At 39.9% G+C, this 17,758-nt stretch overlaps 1 protein-coding gene across 2 annotated transcripts in view; it reads right to left on the bottom strand.

Moving 5' to 3' along the window:
- LOC122885607 (Golgi apparatus protein 1-like) overlaps positions 1–17,758 on the bottom strand; it is a 32,382-nt gene that overhangs the window by 12,618 nt on the left and 2,006 nt on the right. Inside the window, exons 2-12 of one of the 2 annotated variants that reach the window (XM_044216959.1) lie at positions 11,768–11,797; positions 9,395–9,481; positions 7,577–7,792; positions 6,436–6,639; positions 5,942–6,013; positions 5,638–5,824; positions 5,223–5,440; positions 4,453–4,574; positions 4,059–4,160; positions 3,119–3,272; positions 2,889–2,906 (exon numbers count right to left, since the gene is read on the bottom strand). In XM_044216959.1, coding sequence (XP_044072894.1) covers positions 2,889–2,906; positions 3,119–3,272; positions 4,059–4,160; positions 4,453–4,574; positions 5,223–5,440; positions 5,638–5,824; positions 5,942–6,013; positions 6,436–6,639; positions 7,577–7,792; positions 9,395–9,481; positions 11,768–11,797 — 1,410 coding nt within the window. The remainder of the gene's footprint in view (positions 1–2,888; positions 2,907–3,118; positions 3,273–4,058; positions 4,161–4,452; positions 4,575–5,222; positions 5,441–5,637; positions 5,825–5,941; positions 6,014–6,435; positions 6,640–7,576; positions 7,793–9,394; positions 9,482–11,767; positions 11,798–17,758) is intronic. The other variant, XM_044217049.1, reaches the window with a different exon arrangement.

The raw sequence follows: 17,758 nt of genomic DNA, 5'->3' as shown, positions 1-17,758 counted from the left end.
TAATTAGCATTAGCATGTAGCTACAGCAGGGACAGCTCTGATAAATCCGACTTGACACATAATAATATGGAAGTGCCTGAAAAAGTAAACAAATATGTAGAGCTGAAACGATTAGTCGGTTGACAGAAAATGGGTCTCCAACTGATAATCGATTAATCGTTTGTCATTTTTCAAGCAAAAATTTGATGGCGACATTAGCTTAGGTTCTAGGAAATCGTGATGGGCATTTTTCACAGTTTCTTGGTGTTTTATTGACCAATCAATTAATAAAAAATAAATAAATAATTGGGAGATTAAGTAATTATGAAAACAATCATTATTTAAATATATCTCACGTCAGCCAAAGTTTGTTGTTAATTAAACCCAAATTTAATGCATACAGTGAGAGTGAGCACTTCACACGACCACCTTCAGTTGTCTGAAAAACGTAAACGGACTGTACTCGTGTAGTCGTACCCATGGTAACCTGTCTGACACCAGCAGTTGGTTTCAGTTGAACATTGTGTTGTTGCTAGTAGTAACTACGACTCCACTACCAGAGTTCCATAGCAGTTTAACCGACATCCTTACGTCCACCATTTTGTCCGATTTGTGACTCAGCAAATATTGACAGACATCTTTTATCCACTCCCCAAATGCCCTTGGTGGAACTGTATCTGTATGTACTCTTTTACTAGAGATGTTTTGTGATTGTTCAATCGTGATTTGTTCATTTTTCAGTTTACTGCTAACCAAGCTAGCCACCATGCTAGCTGTCTAATGTGTTACTGATACAACATTCTGAGGCGGTTATATTTACTGCCATCTTTATTGTGAGCGTCCCAATTCTGAGTGTGTAAATGTATCCACTATATAGCGCAAGCAAAAGTTCAACAATGGAACCAAAAAAGTAGTGTCTAACAATCCCACAATGCAATGCTCTGCCTTTTATAGATGCTAAAATTGTGGCTGTTCTTCTTAATACATCCATGATCTACACAATCTCAATTTACTGCTCACTATAGAGTAAACTATTGAGTGTCTATTATATAGTGGACACAGCTATGTAACTGTTAATTTATTGTTGGGCTAACTTATGTATTTTACTGATTTTTCTTTTACTCTGGTGTATTCTGTCTGTATGTTTACTAGATTAATTATCATGTTGTACTTCCTACTACTAATTCATTTTTACAAATCACTCTTGTTTATGGCATCTCTTATTTTTCTGATTCATAATCCCTATAACTGAATTTGTTGTCCGATAGTGTTTTAACAGTTTCACAGTTGCTGTCAGTGAAAACTTTGCAGGCGATCCCTTATGTTCAACCTTTTACTGGAAGTGTGTTTTGCTCGCTGCATAGCTGTGCACCAACACACAAAGAGGGCAGGAGACTACCATCCACAGAGAAACTATTTTACATGCTTTTATCTCTTCACGCCTGGATTACTGTGACAGCCTTTTTACATGCCTAAATAGAAAAACTCAGCTGCCAGGCTTTTAACCGGAGTAAACAGGTTTGATCACATCACCCCGGGTTCAGCCTCTTTACACTGGCTTCCAGTATGTTTTAGAATTGGTGCTTTTAATTACTAAGGTCACTAAATGGTCTGGCTCCTCAGTATATCTCAGATCTTTTATCCCCATATGACCCTGCTCGCACCTTGAGATCCTCTGGCTTCTCTTCCAGACTCTCAGCTGAAGACTAAAGGGGGGCAGAGCTTTTGAAATAAGGAACTCCCTGCCCGAGGAAATACGACAGGCTGAGTCAGTGGCTTCTCGTACTTTTATCGCAACACCTTCCCCGATTTCATCTGATTCTAGTTTTTATTATTTATTGTGGTTGGTTTAATATTTTTATTCTATTACAGCTGTGTTTTATTTGTTTTTATGTTGTGTTTTATGTGTTCTTTGCTTGCTATGTGAAGCACTTTGTTTTGATAAGTGCTATATAAATAAAGATATTATTATTATTATTATTATTATCCTGTTTGATGTGAACCCTGAATTTAAACACAAAACCAAGTCTTAAACAGCTCTTTGAAGAAGTGTGAACCAACTATCTCACTTTCCAGAAAAGTGCTCACTCTCAAGGTCTGAAACACACACACGCACACACACACGCGGTTACTGAGACCATATAATCATATCAAATCAAGTTGTCGAGGGTCTTCTCACTGATGAGTGTAATTATCTAAATCAGGGCCAAGTGGACCTTCCTACTCGTTGTTTTTCGTGGAGAGACACTGATTACATGGATATCAGAGCCAAGCAGGGCCAGTCAGACTTCATCATTACATTTATTTTAGCAGACGCTTTTGTTCAAAGCGCATCCCTCCGAAACAAACAACTAAAATTACGTTCAGTGCTACTTTACAAGTACTTCGACTTCTTTTAGAAATGAGATGCCAGTGCACCCCGTGCTACTGTAGCATGTTGAAGGGTGTAGTCCGAAACGGTGGGCCAGTTGTCTGGAGGCAGAAGAGCACAATTGTCGTGTAGAGTTGTGCAGGGTTTGGCCATGACTCGGGGGTAGGAAGGAGCAGCCCTGAAGACCAGCACCAGAGTCTGGAACTGGTTGCACCAGAGAGCCAGTGTAGTAAATGGAATGGTGTGGGAAATTTGGGGGACTTTGAACACCAGAAATTGCTTTTACGATCTGTTAAATTTCCACCAAAATGAGTGATTTTAGTTGCCACTGTATATTTAAGCAGACAGAGTGACAAACTGGCGCTGCTCGGCCTTGCTGTGGAGTCACACAAACACACCCCACCACATCAGATCACACCGGCCTATCAGTGACCGACAGACATAGATTAAATCACTGCCATCATCATAATTAATTAATTAATTTAACCCTTCACCAGCCTCAAAACCGACTGATTTAGGTGAACCACCGACCACTTACCTGCTCGTTTGGATTCACCTGGTAAATTGAAAAACAGAGTTACACCTGCTGATCTTATTGTCAGAGCGAGAGAGAACTTCCTACACACATCGACCCCGAGTTTGCAGAAAAAACAAACAGACAAAAAACAATCCTTGATACTGATAAAATAAAAAAGGAAAATACATCAGACCCTCTCCCTGGCATCACTTTTTAAAAGGACAGAGAGCGTGTTTGTAATGTCAGCGTACCCGGCGACCCTGCTCCTCTGTGCGGTAGGCGTGGCGGTAGAGGCAGGAGAAGACGGCGCCCGGCGGCATCAGCTCGCTGGTCTCGTTCCAGCCGTGCGTGTGGCACAGTCGAGCAGCGTCGCCCTGACACTTCTTATACAGGACGGGGTCCAGTCTGGGAGACAAAGAGAGGGACGTCTTTTGTGTTACACCACGGCCATGAAACGACTTCTTTTCCTCCATTTTTACAGTTCAGTTTGTAAAGAAAAGCATTAGAGCCATGTGAAAACGAATTATATGAAGATTATAGTCATAATTTTAGGATTCATGCCATTATTGAAATTCCATTTTTTTATTTCTGAAGGAAAAAAAGTCAGAATTCGGAAATTAAAATCTGAGGAAACAATATTTTTTCTTTCTTTTATTACCTTTACATCATCTGGAGATTAATCTCATGACTCAAATAATTGTTTTCACATGGCCGTAACACTCTGGCGGTCTGTGGGAAATGACCTCAGATGTTTGGGAAGCTTGCCCTTCTTATCGCCAGTTCAGTATTGTACAATTGTTTTGGCTCAGTTATCACAACACAGTTTCAATGAGCACAACTTTAATGCAAGAGCCACACTGACTTGATCATTTCTTACGTTTAAACACAGAATGCAGTGCTAACATACAAATTTCATACTTATATCATGTGACGGCAACTTAAACTATCTCCAGGTGTTGATGAAGACCGCGGAAAAAGCAAGTAAGTGGACCTTGAGTTTAGATTATTTTGTCAAGAATGAACTTTCAATGTTATAAAGATGTTTAGATCTGGTGTGTAAATTGTCAAATTAAAATCAACAAATTAAAGTTACTCAAACCAGTTACTTTGTTTTGAAAGGTGCTATACAAATAAAGTTGTTATTATTAGTATTAGTATAAGAGCGTCGACTGCTGATGGATTCAGACTCACTTCCAGTCTCTGGATATGAAATACTGCAGCTCCAACAGCCGGTGTTCACAGTCCTCCACCATCTTCTCTGTGTACAGATGCTCCATCAGGCATGACAGGATCTACTACACACACACACACACACACACACACACACACACACACACATATACACATATACACACATCAGATGATTAACCAGTGTCTATTAATAAATTCACACTCATGTTAATTGTGGTTAAACAAAAAAATTATCAGCTCATCATTTAAAGATGAGATTATCTGATATAAGTTAGTGATAGTCACAATGCATATGCACACAGTGTGTGTGTGTGTGTGTGTGTGTGTGTGTGTGTGTGTGTGTGTGTGTGTGTGTGTGTGTGTGTGTGTGTGTGTGTGTGTGTAACCAGCTCACATTGGGTCTCCGTTGCGAATGTGTTTGCAGGCGGTCTGGATGACGGACTCGCAGGCCTCGTTGAGCGCTCGGTCGATCCGGTAGTCGGCTCCGGGGTCGGCGGACTGGATCAAAGTCTGCAGCTGCAGCGGAAACAAAGTGTAGAAAAACATTAAATGTCAGATTATATTTATATTTTTTCTATTTTATTTATTGATAAACAACCTATCAAACCCCCACTGACATACAGTCTGTTACAGTATGATAAACAATACTGCCTGATTTACACGACAACGAAGATCATTTTTGTTCAGTATTGTATACTGTACTGTATTTTTCATTTTCAAACGGTTATGGTCCAGTTTGGTCACATCTACAGGCTGAAAATCATCAAATCAATTTACACAAACAGGGGAAAAATGCCACGCAGAAAAAATAAAAGTTCACACAGCTGTTAAATTATAAAAACTGAATTTAACAATTTTAATAAAAACACAAGTGGCAGTTTTCACCAGAAAGATGTTAGTGTAGAAAATCTCCACCAGCTGAGACCGACAACTGAAAGCTGGACCACTGAATGATTTATGTGGAGTGGTTTCAGGTTTATTCAGAAAACATTTTTAAGTGAATTATTTTAAAGAAAATATTAGAAGAAAATACCCCATTAAGCTTTGTCAGACACAAAAAGCAAAGCAAAATGTTTGTCGAGGTTAATGTCACAGTCCTGCCTCTCGGCTGTTTGTCTCTCTAACACGGAAGCATCACAGCGACAGTAACTGCTGTGGTCTTACGGCGCTCTGGCAGACGCTGTCGACGGTGGTGCTGCGGTCGCCGCGTCCGATTCTCATCAGGCAGTGCAGCGTGCGGCCTTTGCGGTGCAGGCCGGAGCAGTGAGCCTCGATCTCCGTCCGGCAGTGCAGCACGATCTCTGGACTCAGAGAGAAATCCTCCATCAGCATCCGCCGGTAGTCCAGCATCTCGCCCTGACACTCCCCGCTGACCGGTCGACCTGCGCAGCACAAAAAATGTAAATAAAATTTAGCATCTATTTACATTTATTAACATTTTCTCCTGATGCTGTATGGATGCATCGCCCCCCCTGCTTAGTCCAAGTCCCCTTCATAAAACTACTGTGTTGCACTTCGATGATCTGGAAGATAACGACTGGTTTGTCAGGAAGTGTAAACCCCCCCCCCCCCGACTCACCGCGGTGCACAGCAGCCTCCAGGCACAGCAGCAGATACGACAGCCGGGCCTCGCGGGCTCGCGGCAGGTTGGTGTCCAGGCTGCAGCGCTGCTTCCTCAGGTCCAGCTTACAGGCTTTAGCCAGAGAGTAGCTGACTCTGTAGTCCTGAGAGATCAGCTTCTGACGGGTGGTCAGAGCGTCACGGCACTGTGGAGGGGAAGGAGAGGAGAAACAAGCTCACTACGATCCCAAAACACAACCGAGTTGGTTTTACATTTGCCCTCCTAACTCGCCCCAGGGCGTGAGATATTGAGTTGGTCGGACCTTTTCTGACATGGCCTCTTCAAACTTGTGATTGAACAGACACTTGTAGACTTTCCCTTCTCCCGCCTGAGTCTGTGGAGAGGAGGGAAAAAATAAAAAGAGACTTTGATATCATATTTTAAAACTGCTAATTAACCCACATAAATAATACCTCCACCTACGGGTTTATGTTGTTGGTCCCATTGTTTGTTAGTTATCAGAACAAACCTGAAAACATATTTTCATGGAATTTGATGGAAAGTTAATCTATTGGCCAAGGATCCATGAAATGTTCAAAGGATTTCTTAACACTGAAATAAAGGAAGGCACTGAAAAGAACTACTGCGTTTACTGTCACTATGTGTATTTTCATGCAGATTCTAAACACTTTCTACTATTAAAATAAATTCAGACAATTGTACACAATGCAGTCTCTGAGTACTTTCTTTTTTTTTTAACACCCAGAAGTCCGCGTGAAGACTCGGTTTGAGTAAATTGTAATAAAGTCTCCTCACGTTCTGACAGAATCTCTCGCGGTCGTCTCGGCAGGAGAAGTAAAGATGCCGGTCGAGGTGAAAGTCGTCTGACGACAGCTCCGCCACCCGCAGGATTGACCTCTGACACTCCTCTTTGATTGGACGAACATGATCCTGCTGCTCCGCCTCCCTCACCAATGCCTTCTCCAGGCAGGCGATCACTTCACCCTGGGAGTGGACGTCCTGACGAGAAATGGCGGATGAAGGAAGGCGCAAGACGAGGAAAGAGGGGGAGGAAGAGGAGAGAAAGAGATGTGACAGCTGTTGTGAACACTTACATCTGTGAAACAACAAGGACCGAGGACGACTGACTGAATAAACGCCACACCAACACTGGGAGAGGTCAAAGGTCATCAACCGGAGAAATATCACATCTGACACCAGAGAGCAGCGGGGGAAGAAGTACTCAGATCTTTTACTTAGGTAAAAGTATTAATACCACAGAAATACTCTGTTACAAGTAAAAGTTTAGCATTCAAAATTTTACTTAGGTAAAAGTACTAAAGTACTAGCAACAAAATATACTTAAATTACCAAAAGTAAAAGCACTCATTATGCAGAATGGCCCATTTCAGAATCATATATATTATATTGCTGGATTATAATTAGTGATGCATTAATGTTGCAGCTGGTAAAGGTGGGGCTAATTGTAATTATTTTATATATTGCTGAGTAGATTAACCTATAATAATATATCATAATTAACTAGTTGATTTATATTTTGTATTAATAATCTGAATCTGCAAAGTAACTAAAGCTGTCAAATAAATTACTTAAGTAAAGTACAGTACTCGAGTGAATGTACTTCGTTACATCCCACCAATGGCAGGAACCATCTTTGAACACAGACAGGAGTTATGATCTTCCTCCCGCCATCTGTTATCATGTGACTGAAATCCCATACTGAAGTCACGTGATGACAAACTCCATGCCTTGATGAAGACCGTGAGATGCGGTTGAAAGCACAAAATACTGTTTCCAAGGTCAAGAAAGAGCTTTCATGCTAAAATGTTTGACCAAACTCTTCTGAGCCTTTGATCGTATCATAGCCATTCTCTTCTTTGTAGTTTTAGTGTAACAGAGTGTGTACACACACACACACACACACACACACACTCACCTTGTGTCCTATGTTGATGCTGCCGCAGTGCAGGTTGTTGATGTCTTCTTTACATTTGTCCATGAAGCCGCAGATCAGTCTGTAGTCGCTGAAGATGATACTGGTCATCTTGGTGATGTACTGGTTACACTGGTACTCGCTGATGTTGCCGCGGTGATCCACCAGGCAGGACACCAGGTAGCCCCTCCCTCGCTCCTCCTCGTTACACTCCTTTATCTGAAGGTATCGAACATGTGACGGGTCATAAGGACAGACTGTATTTAACTGAATTAGAAAAACCTAGAAATACAAACTGTCTTGGTGATTTTGAAAATAATTTTTATTAAAGGAGATAAAAAGTTTAAAGAGATCTACATATGTTGAGTGCGTTTGCTTGATTGGCAATACTGTAAAAAACCCTGTTATAAGTTCATACTGTAACAAATACTATATTAAGGAGCAGAACCGCTGCTCCTTCGCATTGAAAGAAGCCAGTTGAGGTTGTTCGGGCATCTGATCAGGATGCCCCTTGGGTGCCTCCCTGTGGAGGTATTCTGGGAACGTCCACCCCGGGCAGACCCTGAACAGGCTGCAGGGATTATATATCTCATCTGGCCTGGGAATCACTTCAGCTGAAGGACTTGGCTGGGGAGAAGTGCGCCTGGGCTACTTTCCTTAGCCTGCTGCCACAGCAATCAGCAGAAAATAGATGGATGGAAGGATGCAGCTAAATTATTACATTATACCGAAGCAACGTTAACGCTCCAGCTTAGACAATACAGTGACTGAACCAAAGTATAAGTAACACAAACTGAGTCTGATACTGTTGTATATACTGTAAAATGGTATTCAAATAAAGGCTGAAAATAATAGCTGGGGCACGAACAAATAACGGCCAGAGAAAAAATACTGAAGAAGAATGGATTCAGAGTCATGTCATGCATCAATCCACTGCACTGAGTTTCTCTTTTTAACAGAGACACTGTTTTCATTCAGTAATTCATTCTAAATCACTTCTACTCTGCCAATTTGTGAGTGCTGTTAAGCTGCTATTAAAGTGGTAAACTAAACCATGCCTGTAGATGTTTCAAATTAAAAGCCTAGCAGGAACAAGACAGATTATGTGCCCTCTGAGCCACTGGATTTATTGTGAAACACCTGGGCAAGAAGTGTTGAGTTTACCGACGGTAGCTCCACATCAATCGAAAAAGGCTAAATGGAAGTGACTGGAAATAATTAGTGAATAAAAACTGTATTTCTGTTTAAAAACAAAAAAAGAGAGAAACTCAAAGCTGCAAAGTGGTGAGTGTATGACTGTTGTGTGGTTGCTGTGGAGATACGATAAACGTGAGAAATGAAAACAGAAGCGGTTCAAAAACAGGGAGGTTGCCTCCTAAAATATAAAATATACTTATTAAAATATACTTATTAAACTACTATTCTTATATAAATACAATTATATTGTATTTTTGTCTCTAATAAAATAAACGGCAGCTTCTCTCTGCAGTTCAGGTAAATAAAGGGCTAATTTGAGAATTTACTGTATATACTGTTATAGTGTATATAGTATAATACTGTTGGGCTAGTTAAGTAAATACGGTAAATACATCAGTACTGTATTTATTAAGTCCTGTAGCTAAAACACACTGTTGCTTCTCTACGTACAACTATGAGTCAACTAACTCACTAAGTTGAATCTTAATTTAGTCGATAATGTAAATCAGTACTGAAACTACCACTGTGTTTTCTAAAATGTGACATGTGACAACGCTTCAGAACGACATCTCTATTTAACTTGACAGGAAACTGAAGCCCGAGCCTCCTGCGGTGCAGACTGACCTCAGCGATGGTGCTCTTGCAGACCTCCGTGGCCACCGACTCAAACTTTGGATCGGTGGTCAGATTGAGTTTATAGTTCCAGAGGAGCTGAGGAACAAAAAACATTACATTTACATACATGTAGACAGTAGAGACATCCAGTTTATTTATAAATTGCAAATCAACTTGAAGCTGCTCCCCACAAGGTTAACTGTTATTGTTAGGGATAAGACTTTTCTTTTTGTTAAGGGGAGGGGTAGAGTCAGGCACGTAGTGGTTCAAGTCTATGTGTAGGATTATGACTTTGGCATCCCCCAGTAGCAGGATAAAAATGACACTGTGGTGGCAGCAATACTCATCATCCCTGAGGACACTTTGAACAACACAGCAACACACTAACAGCACCAATTTTCTCATTTCTGTACTAACTTATTACTAAACTTATTCCATCTGTATAATTTGAAAGATGCTATATATATTATACACATGACAATTCTGCACATACAGGTTTAAAAAGGTTCCAGGGAATTAGTGTAAGTCAATGTGTTGGTGATGAAGAACTCAGTAAAGCAGCAAATGAGATCATTTTATGCTATCAACTATTTACAGTAACACGGCGAAAACATTTCACCAATGTACAAGAAGCATCTACGTTGTCTTCACTAACAATTAAACCTGATCTGTATCAGTGGGCGTCATGATTACCATGTTGCTCCACAGAGTTAAAAATAGAAAACGGCTGCAGAACTGCAGAAAAGGTTTAAAGTCACTTTGCCTCACATTTTGGTCACATTTTGCAGGTGTACCGCACCTTTAAAGCGCTTCTATTGTGAAAACAGCATCTGAACATAATTTCTTTGTGCATGTGATGAAAAGATGCTGTGCACTGAACATCAATAATTTTTCAGTAACGACTGAATAGTGTCTGAATGTATCACGGAGCACAAACACCTGTTTCCCATTCAGAACAGTGAGAAATCTGCACCGCAGCTGGTTTCAGCCTTTACACTCGATAATGAGGAGGATCGATGCCTTTAATGCTCAAGGAGGCAGAATTTAGAACCACCGAAAATAAACCTTGATTTAGCCCATTGCAGATTCTCAAATGTATTTTTTCCAATCAAACCCTGGTGATGAATCATGACAGTTTAGCCAGAAACATAATCAAGTTGAACATTTGTAAAGAAAGCCTGCACTGCAAACTGAGGGTGAGGAGTTTGAAAAACCTGGGCATTTATGGAAATTATAGATTCCTGCATTTATGGAGCTTGACCTATACTAGTGACAACAGGTCAGCGTATCTCGGCCTCTGCTGCTTCGATTCTGACAAATCTTTTTCAAATCTGTCTCTCGCAAGTCCAACAAAGTTTATGGAAGCACAACGCTAAGTGGCTCAAGTGCCCCTTTAAGTATTTGCCCAGTACTGACCATGCAGATCGGCTCACAGCATAAAACTAACAAAAGTAAGTAATTTGGGATTTCTTAAATTATGTAAAGAAGTTTACAAATGTCTCTCTTGTCTTTAGATTCTCTTCGCTCTTTCTGTCTTTTTTTTATTTATTGTGTTTATTGTTTTCCTGCCAGCGAGGCTCCAGCTGCAGCAGCCACAGATAACAGCTACTGAAAGTCAGACCGCCCAGAAAATAACACCACAACAAGAGGCTGTGTGTGTGTGTGTGCGCGCGTGACATGTTAATTGCAGCCAGTGCTTTCGAGTGCTGTAATAAAAACAGTCCAAGTGGTCCATTAACCTTGTGGCATTTCATAAACCTGTCTGCCGTTAACCGCCGTGAACTCTGAACACTGAAGGTTCATCATCCAGACGACACTGAGACGAGTTTCAAAAACCTCTTACTATAAAAATAAGAGAAACCGCAGACTGAATGTTAGAAGGAGGTGAAACTTTAGTTTGCGAAGGTCGTCAGTTTTGGTTTGTACGTAAGCTGAAGATCCTTCAAAGCTCTTTCACTTTTCAGAGTGTAGACAGCAACGGGTGAAGGGACATTAATGTTCAATAGAGACGAGACGACCTTAGATTTATTCAGTGCTGGAAGAAGCACTCAGATCTTTTTCTTAAGTATAAGTGGTAATACCCCAGTGTAGAAATACTCTGTTACAAGTAAAAGTCCTGGATTCAAAATACAAAGTACAAAAGTATTAACATCAAAATATACTTTAGACAATAGCTGTCGAGGCATTTCACTCAAAACCACAGACCTCAACCTCTAACTTGGTCTAACCTTCATCCTCAAAGCCAACTAGACCCAGTAGACATTTACATGTTAAACAGATGTCATGCAGCAACATTGAAAACTCTCCCATTTCCTGTCTCTCTCGCCTTTGAATGATCTAATAAAGAAAATGTTCAGCGTGTGTTCTTGAGGGAATACTTACATGGTTACAGTCGGGAGCAATCTCAGTTTCCTGCAGAAAGACAGAGAGAAATAAATCAAAGGCTGTTTTCCTCAAGTGAATTCAAACATTCATGAACGATGAAGTTCGATTAGATTCCTCATCAGGAGATGGAAATACTTGAGATGTGACAGTTAAACCACCACTTCAGTTAAGTTAAGTGGTGCAAATACAAATACTAGCAGGGTGCAGTAACTGTGTGTCTTGCCGTCACAGCGACGTGACCGATTTGGTAGCGCCGTGCCTGTACAGAGACCAAAATCTCTTCTCACACACTTTATCTTAAACCATATATTTTGACATTTCTGTTTGTGCACAGATTAAACAAACAAGATATAATGGGTTAATTAGTGAGTTTAAGAGGCGCCTGTAGGCATATGTTTGAACTCTGGACAGACCCACAGCTCGGGGAGGCTAGGCAAAGGCTAGCTTAGTTTCAGGTTAACTGAAAATGCTTTTAAAAAAATCTGTCTTATTTACATGTTATCTTCTTAGTAAGCAGCCTCTTTTGCTGACAGAGTTAGGACAGTGCACACCTCCACATAGGGTTAACCGGAAAGGTCTGTGCAAAGTTGCCAGGCCTGTGTGTTTCCAATAAAAAGCGGCCCATTTTGATAAAAGAGTGAAAGAGCAACATATGGGATACATGAGCTGATGACCTGGCAACCCTCAGGCTGATAAGGTTCAGGTTCTTAACTTGTGATCATCGCTCAAAATGTAATTTCATCATAAACCAACTTTATTATGTTATTTGTTTTGAGCAACATATCACTAAGCTTGTCCAATCATGTTTTTATCACCTCAGAAACATTGCAAAAATACGATCTATTCTAAATCTTAGTGATGCAGAAAGTGTTGTACATGCTTTTATCTCCTCACGCCTTGATTACTTTAACTGTTCACTTGTCTTAATCAAAAAACTTTGACACGACTGCAGACTGTACAGAACTCAGCTGCTCGGCTGTTTCAGCCTCTTTACATCGGCTCCCTGTTTGTTTTAGGATTGATTTTAAGATCTTGTTAATTACTTCTAAGGCTCTCCATGGCCTGGCTCCAGATTATATTTTAGATTTTGTAATCCCTTATGAACCTTCACGTAGTTTGAGATCATCGGGCAGGGGTCTCCTGTCTGTTCCTGAGTCCAGGATGGTAAACTAAGGGGGACAGAGCTTTTGGTATCAGGGCCCCGAGGCTCTGGAACAACTTGCCCGAAGACATTAGGTTGTCTGAATCAGTGTCTTCATTTAAGTCTCTTCTCAAAACACATTTTTATCTGAAAGCAGATCCTGATTTTACCTGAACTGGCTGTTTATTGCTTTTGTGTATTTTATGTATTTTATTTCTTTATATTTTGTCACTCACTGTGATATTTTATTTATCTTGTTGTGAAGCACTTTGTACTTTGTTTCAATAAGTGCTCTATAAATAAAGTTTTATTATTATTATTATTATTATTGTAATGTTAAAATATACCCCTCAAAAAGAGAGAGATGAAGGACATCAGGTCATTTATGGACAGCTAAAACAGAGTGAAATTCTATCATCATGTACATTTTTAAATATTAATTCGAATCACAGATTTACATTAAAACATCAGTTAAAGAATCTGAAAACAAAATCCACACGATACATGTCCTGTTTTGGTACAAGTTACCGTACATAAGCAAATACATACTGCATAAAGCAACTGTTTTGCAGAATCAAACTCTGTGTGTGTGTGTGTGTGTGTGTGTGTGTGTGTGTGTGTGTGTGTGCATATGACATAGAAATAGAGAGAGAACAAGTGCATACACATACAAAAGTGCCTATTGGTCACAAAAACTGTCCCTACCAATATTTAAGCCAGACCTGTACGCCTTTGCACAGAGATTAAATGAATTTCAATCTTTACGTGTAACTGTGTAAGATGGCAAACACAGTAAGTGCATTTCCTGGACTGTTCCTTCAGTTTGCATCAAAAAGACGACCAAAGTGACAGGTTTTTTCCCCCAAACGGCAGAAATTTGATGTGAACAAAGCAGCAGGTACGCTCTCCGCCGGCTCTCCCGCAACACCCCTGACTATCAGAGGAAGCACAGCGGGAGAAGCTGTTCTTACAGCTTCACGTCACTTTGCAGGAAAGCACTTCGTGTTAACTCCGCTCTGTTCACCAGGTGAACAGAGACCAAAACTGACTTCAAACCGTCATTTCCACTAAATGTTTCAGAGACAGAGGAACAACCGTAATGAGGAAACAGACCCTCAGTGGCCTCCGAGATAAAAATGACCAATTAGTGAGACTATGAGTTATTATTCAATGAAGAGCTGTTCCATTTGCATCAAAGGCTTTTAAAACAAGACCAGATTAAGTGATAGGAGGCTAATTGTGTCTGGGGGGGGGTAATGTTTATATCTCAGAAGTTGGCAATGTGAAACCGACCTCTGTACATTTAAGCTAACAAAAGGTTTATTGTAGGTTTACTGTAACGCAGTTGCTGGTTGTACAAAATTCCTCAGTTGTCTGCGGCACCAGACCGACTTTCTTTCATCTGTGAATAAAAGTCATTCAAATGAGGTTCTAGCAGTAATGAACCCACAGGAGTTTTTAAGCCTCTTTTAGCTGATAGTTTTTGATTTTTCATATCAAATGTCAAGAGCAATTTTTCCATCTGAGTTTCAAAAAACGTCTGGAGGCCTGAACAGTCAAAACTATTTAAAAAAGGAAAAGGCAATGATTAGAAAAAAGATTTTTTGTGTAGCAGGATTTTGATAAAACTAGTTAGGAGGACACGGTGATTGGACAAATGCATGCTGGGCGTTGAATAAGATTTAGAGTTAAAACATTATCATTTAATTTGTATTTGTTGACAAAAATAGTAATACATTTCATCATTTTCAAAGGTTACTCTTTATTTAGTTTTAGTCCCGTTTTCATCGTGAAAAACAGGTCGTCAATGAATATTTCTCGTCATAGTTTTTGTTTCCTCACCCCCACTTCAATTCAGCTCGTGAGCCCTTGTGAGGGGTCCCGACCCCCAGGTTGGGAACCACCCGCATAGTGATATTGTGATTAAAAGCCAGCATCTGTATGTAGTGAAAGAATCACAGTCAGTCCTAAAGGAAATGTTGGCAACAGAGTAAAAAGCTGCACTGACAGAAAGCAGCCCACTCTCTGTGAGGCAGACTGTGGACTGAAACTGCTCCACGGTCCACACAGCATCCTTACACTCGGTCAGTCCACAGTCAGTAAGTGACAGACTGACTCGACGACCACAACTGGAAATGTCCACAGGCCTGTTTGTGCTGAGGCAAAGTGACTTCCTGTCCAGCAGTTCGTTTGTAACCGCGGTGCTTTTTCTCAGACGTCTCCCAAGTGTCGGATTCCAGGGCTTAGACCACCACAAATAAATACTCAAACGCTGTACTGTAACCACACGCTGCTTCACTGCCAGTGCTGCTGATAGGCTGTGTGTGTGTGTGTGTGTGTGTGTGTGTGTGTGTGTGTTGAGGGGGTGTCTTTCTCTGGAGAAGAGGCAGATTTATAAGAGTCATTTACCTCTTCAGGAGGCCACAGCTGTTAGAGTTGAAGCGATGTAATTATCTCAGTAAAGAGGACATCGCTCAGGGCCGGTGGAGGAGGAGCGTGTGTGTGTGTGTGTGTGTGTGTGTAGGGTTGACGTCAGAATGGGGGTGGGGGGCTTTGACGTCAACATGGTGCCGGGTACTGGGTTAAAAAAAAAACACCAGGCCACCACTAAACATGTATCCATGTATGTTTACATGCAGATTGGTAACACTTCACTTTTTAACCCTCCAATTCAGCATTTATAAGCAGTATATGAACATGTAATAAATGCTTTACGCAGCTATAAGGGCATTTTGAAGTGTTTATTAACGTACTGACTTAACTTCTCCTATGACAAGGTATTTAATATTATTACTATCTGTTTATATAGCAGCCTCCACTTATTGCTGCTTCACAGGAGGAGTTGGTAGATTACAAATACATTAATAATAATAATAATAATAATAGTGTGTTATAAACCATGTATCAACTATTTATAGAAGCAACAGAAAGGTAACCACTGTATACTTATTTATAGCATTGAAATATATTATTATTATTATATATTTTTTAAAATCATGTATCTGAATTCATGTGGTTTGATTGATGTGGTTTCCCCCGCCTCTTTCCATAAGGTCATTTAAAATGGTGCAATTTCAAAAACTTGTTTTTTGTGTTGTGCGATTCACAAATTCAGGTATTAAATTAAACTGTACAATATTTAAATATATATATATATATATATATATATATATATATATATATATATCAAAATTCAATCTTGAACAATGATACTTCTTCCTCTTGTATTTTAGACATTTGGGTCACATGACTGACAGAACGTAAATTAAAAACGTTGAATTTTGGTGTCTGAATTTAACGAATCCCATTTGAGCATCCTGATTTTTTGACTTGCCTTTAAACTGAATTTGAGCAGCTTGCATACAGTTTTTTAAATATTGGACATTTGAATTTTCTAAATTACCATTATATTAACTTTCTAAATTTGTGAACCAAGTTTTTAAAATCGCACCACTGCCGAATGTTTTAAAGAGCGAAATTCAAACCAAATAAATTTGTTTAAAAAGTTAAATATTTCAGTGCTATAAATTCAGTGGCATTTGAATTTCATCATTAAGTGTTCAGTAGTGGCTGAATTTCACAATTAGGTAATTCTCTACGACCACTTGCTTCCACAGATGTTTGGTATCGTAGAGGAAACAGCTTGTTTGGCTTCACAAAATAAATAAAACGAAATAGATGTAATTTTTCTGCAGATTGATGAGTAATCCAACTCTCCCTGCGTGTGTGTGTGTGTGTGTGTGTGTGTGTGTGTGTGTGTGTGTGTGTGTGTGTCTGATTGAGAGATAACTGGACAGATTAAACTGGGTCACCAGACTTGTCATCACATCCGATGTCTTCCTCTAAGAGATCAGAGTCCAAAACTCTGAAGGGAGGAAACAACTGCAACATTCAACAAAACATCACCATATGATTATTTGTTGAATTTAGGGCCGCAGCTAATGATCATTTTCATTATCATTATCATTATATATATTTTTTTTTTCTCAATTAAATCGATTTATATATTTGGTCTTTAAAATGTCAGAAAATAGTGAAAAATGGCCGTCACAAGTGGTGATGTCATCGAACTGCTTGTTTTTTCCAACTGAAACCTCAAACCACATCAAACCTCAAACCACATCAAACCTTCCCTTAAGCAGAAAATTTTGCTATTAAGAGCCCCACATGTGAATTTCACATGTGCTATTGTTGTAAGAGTTGTAATTTGACTGTTTTTAGGCCAACAGAAAACACCTAAATAACTGACTGTCATTATAGATGAACCTATTTTCTTTTCCGACTACTCAGTTAATCATTTAGTTTATAAAATGACAGAAAATAGTGACAAATGCCAATCACAAGTTCCCAGAGCCCAAGGGGGCGTCTTCAGATAGCTCGTTTTGTTCGACCAACAGTCCAAAACCCAAAACACATTCAATTTACGATCCCATCAGACAAAGAGGAGCAGAAAATCCTCACATTTGAGACACTGGAACCAAAGAAAGGTTGGCATTTTTGCTTAAAAAAAAAAAACCCAACCAATTAATCCATTATCAAAATAGTCTAGTCCAATATCACAAATCACTAATTTGCCTCAAGGGGCTTTACAGTTTGTACAGCACATGACACCCTCTGTCCTTAGACCCTCGATTCAGATAAAAACAATGGAGGAAACCTCCGGAAGAGCAACGGAGGAGGGATCCCTCTGCCAGGACGGACAGACACGTAGCAGATGTCGAGTGTGCAGAACAGACCGAGAGAAAGAAAAAGCACAACGTGGAAAATCAGCGATTTCAAAGATTACAGATTGGAAACATATATGAAGAATATGGAGCGGCAATGTTTATCACACGAGTCAGTTTGAT

Source organism: Siniperca chuatsi, linkage group LG1 (assembly GCF_020085105.1).
Source record: "Siniperca chuatsi isolate FFG_IHB_CAS linkage group LG1, ASM2008510v1, whole genome shotgun sequence".
In the NCBI taxonomy this organism is placed as follows: domain Eukaryota; kingdom Metazoa; phylum Chordata; class Actinopteri; order Centrarchiformes; family Sinipercidae; genus Siniperca; species Siniperca chuatsi.
The sequence above is the reverse complement of the archived record's forward strand: the minus strand, read 5'-3'. Positions and strand labels throughout refer to the sequence as shown.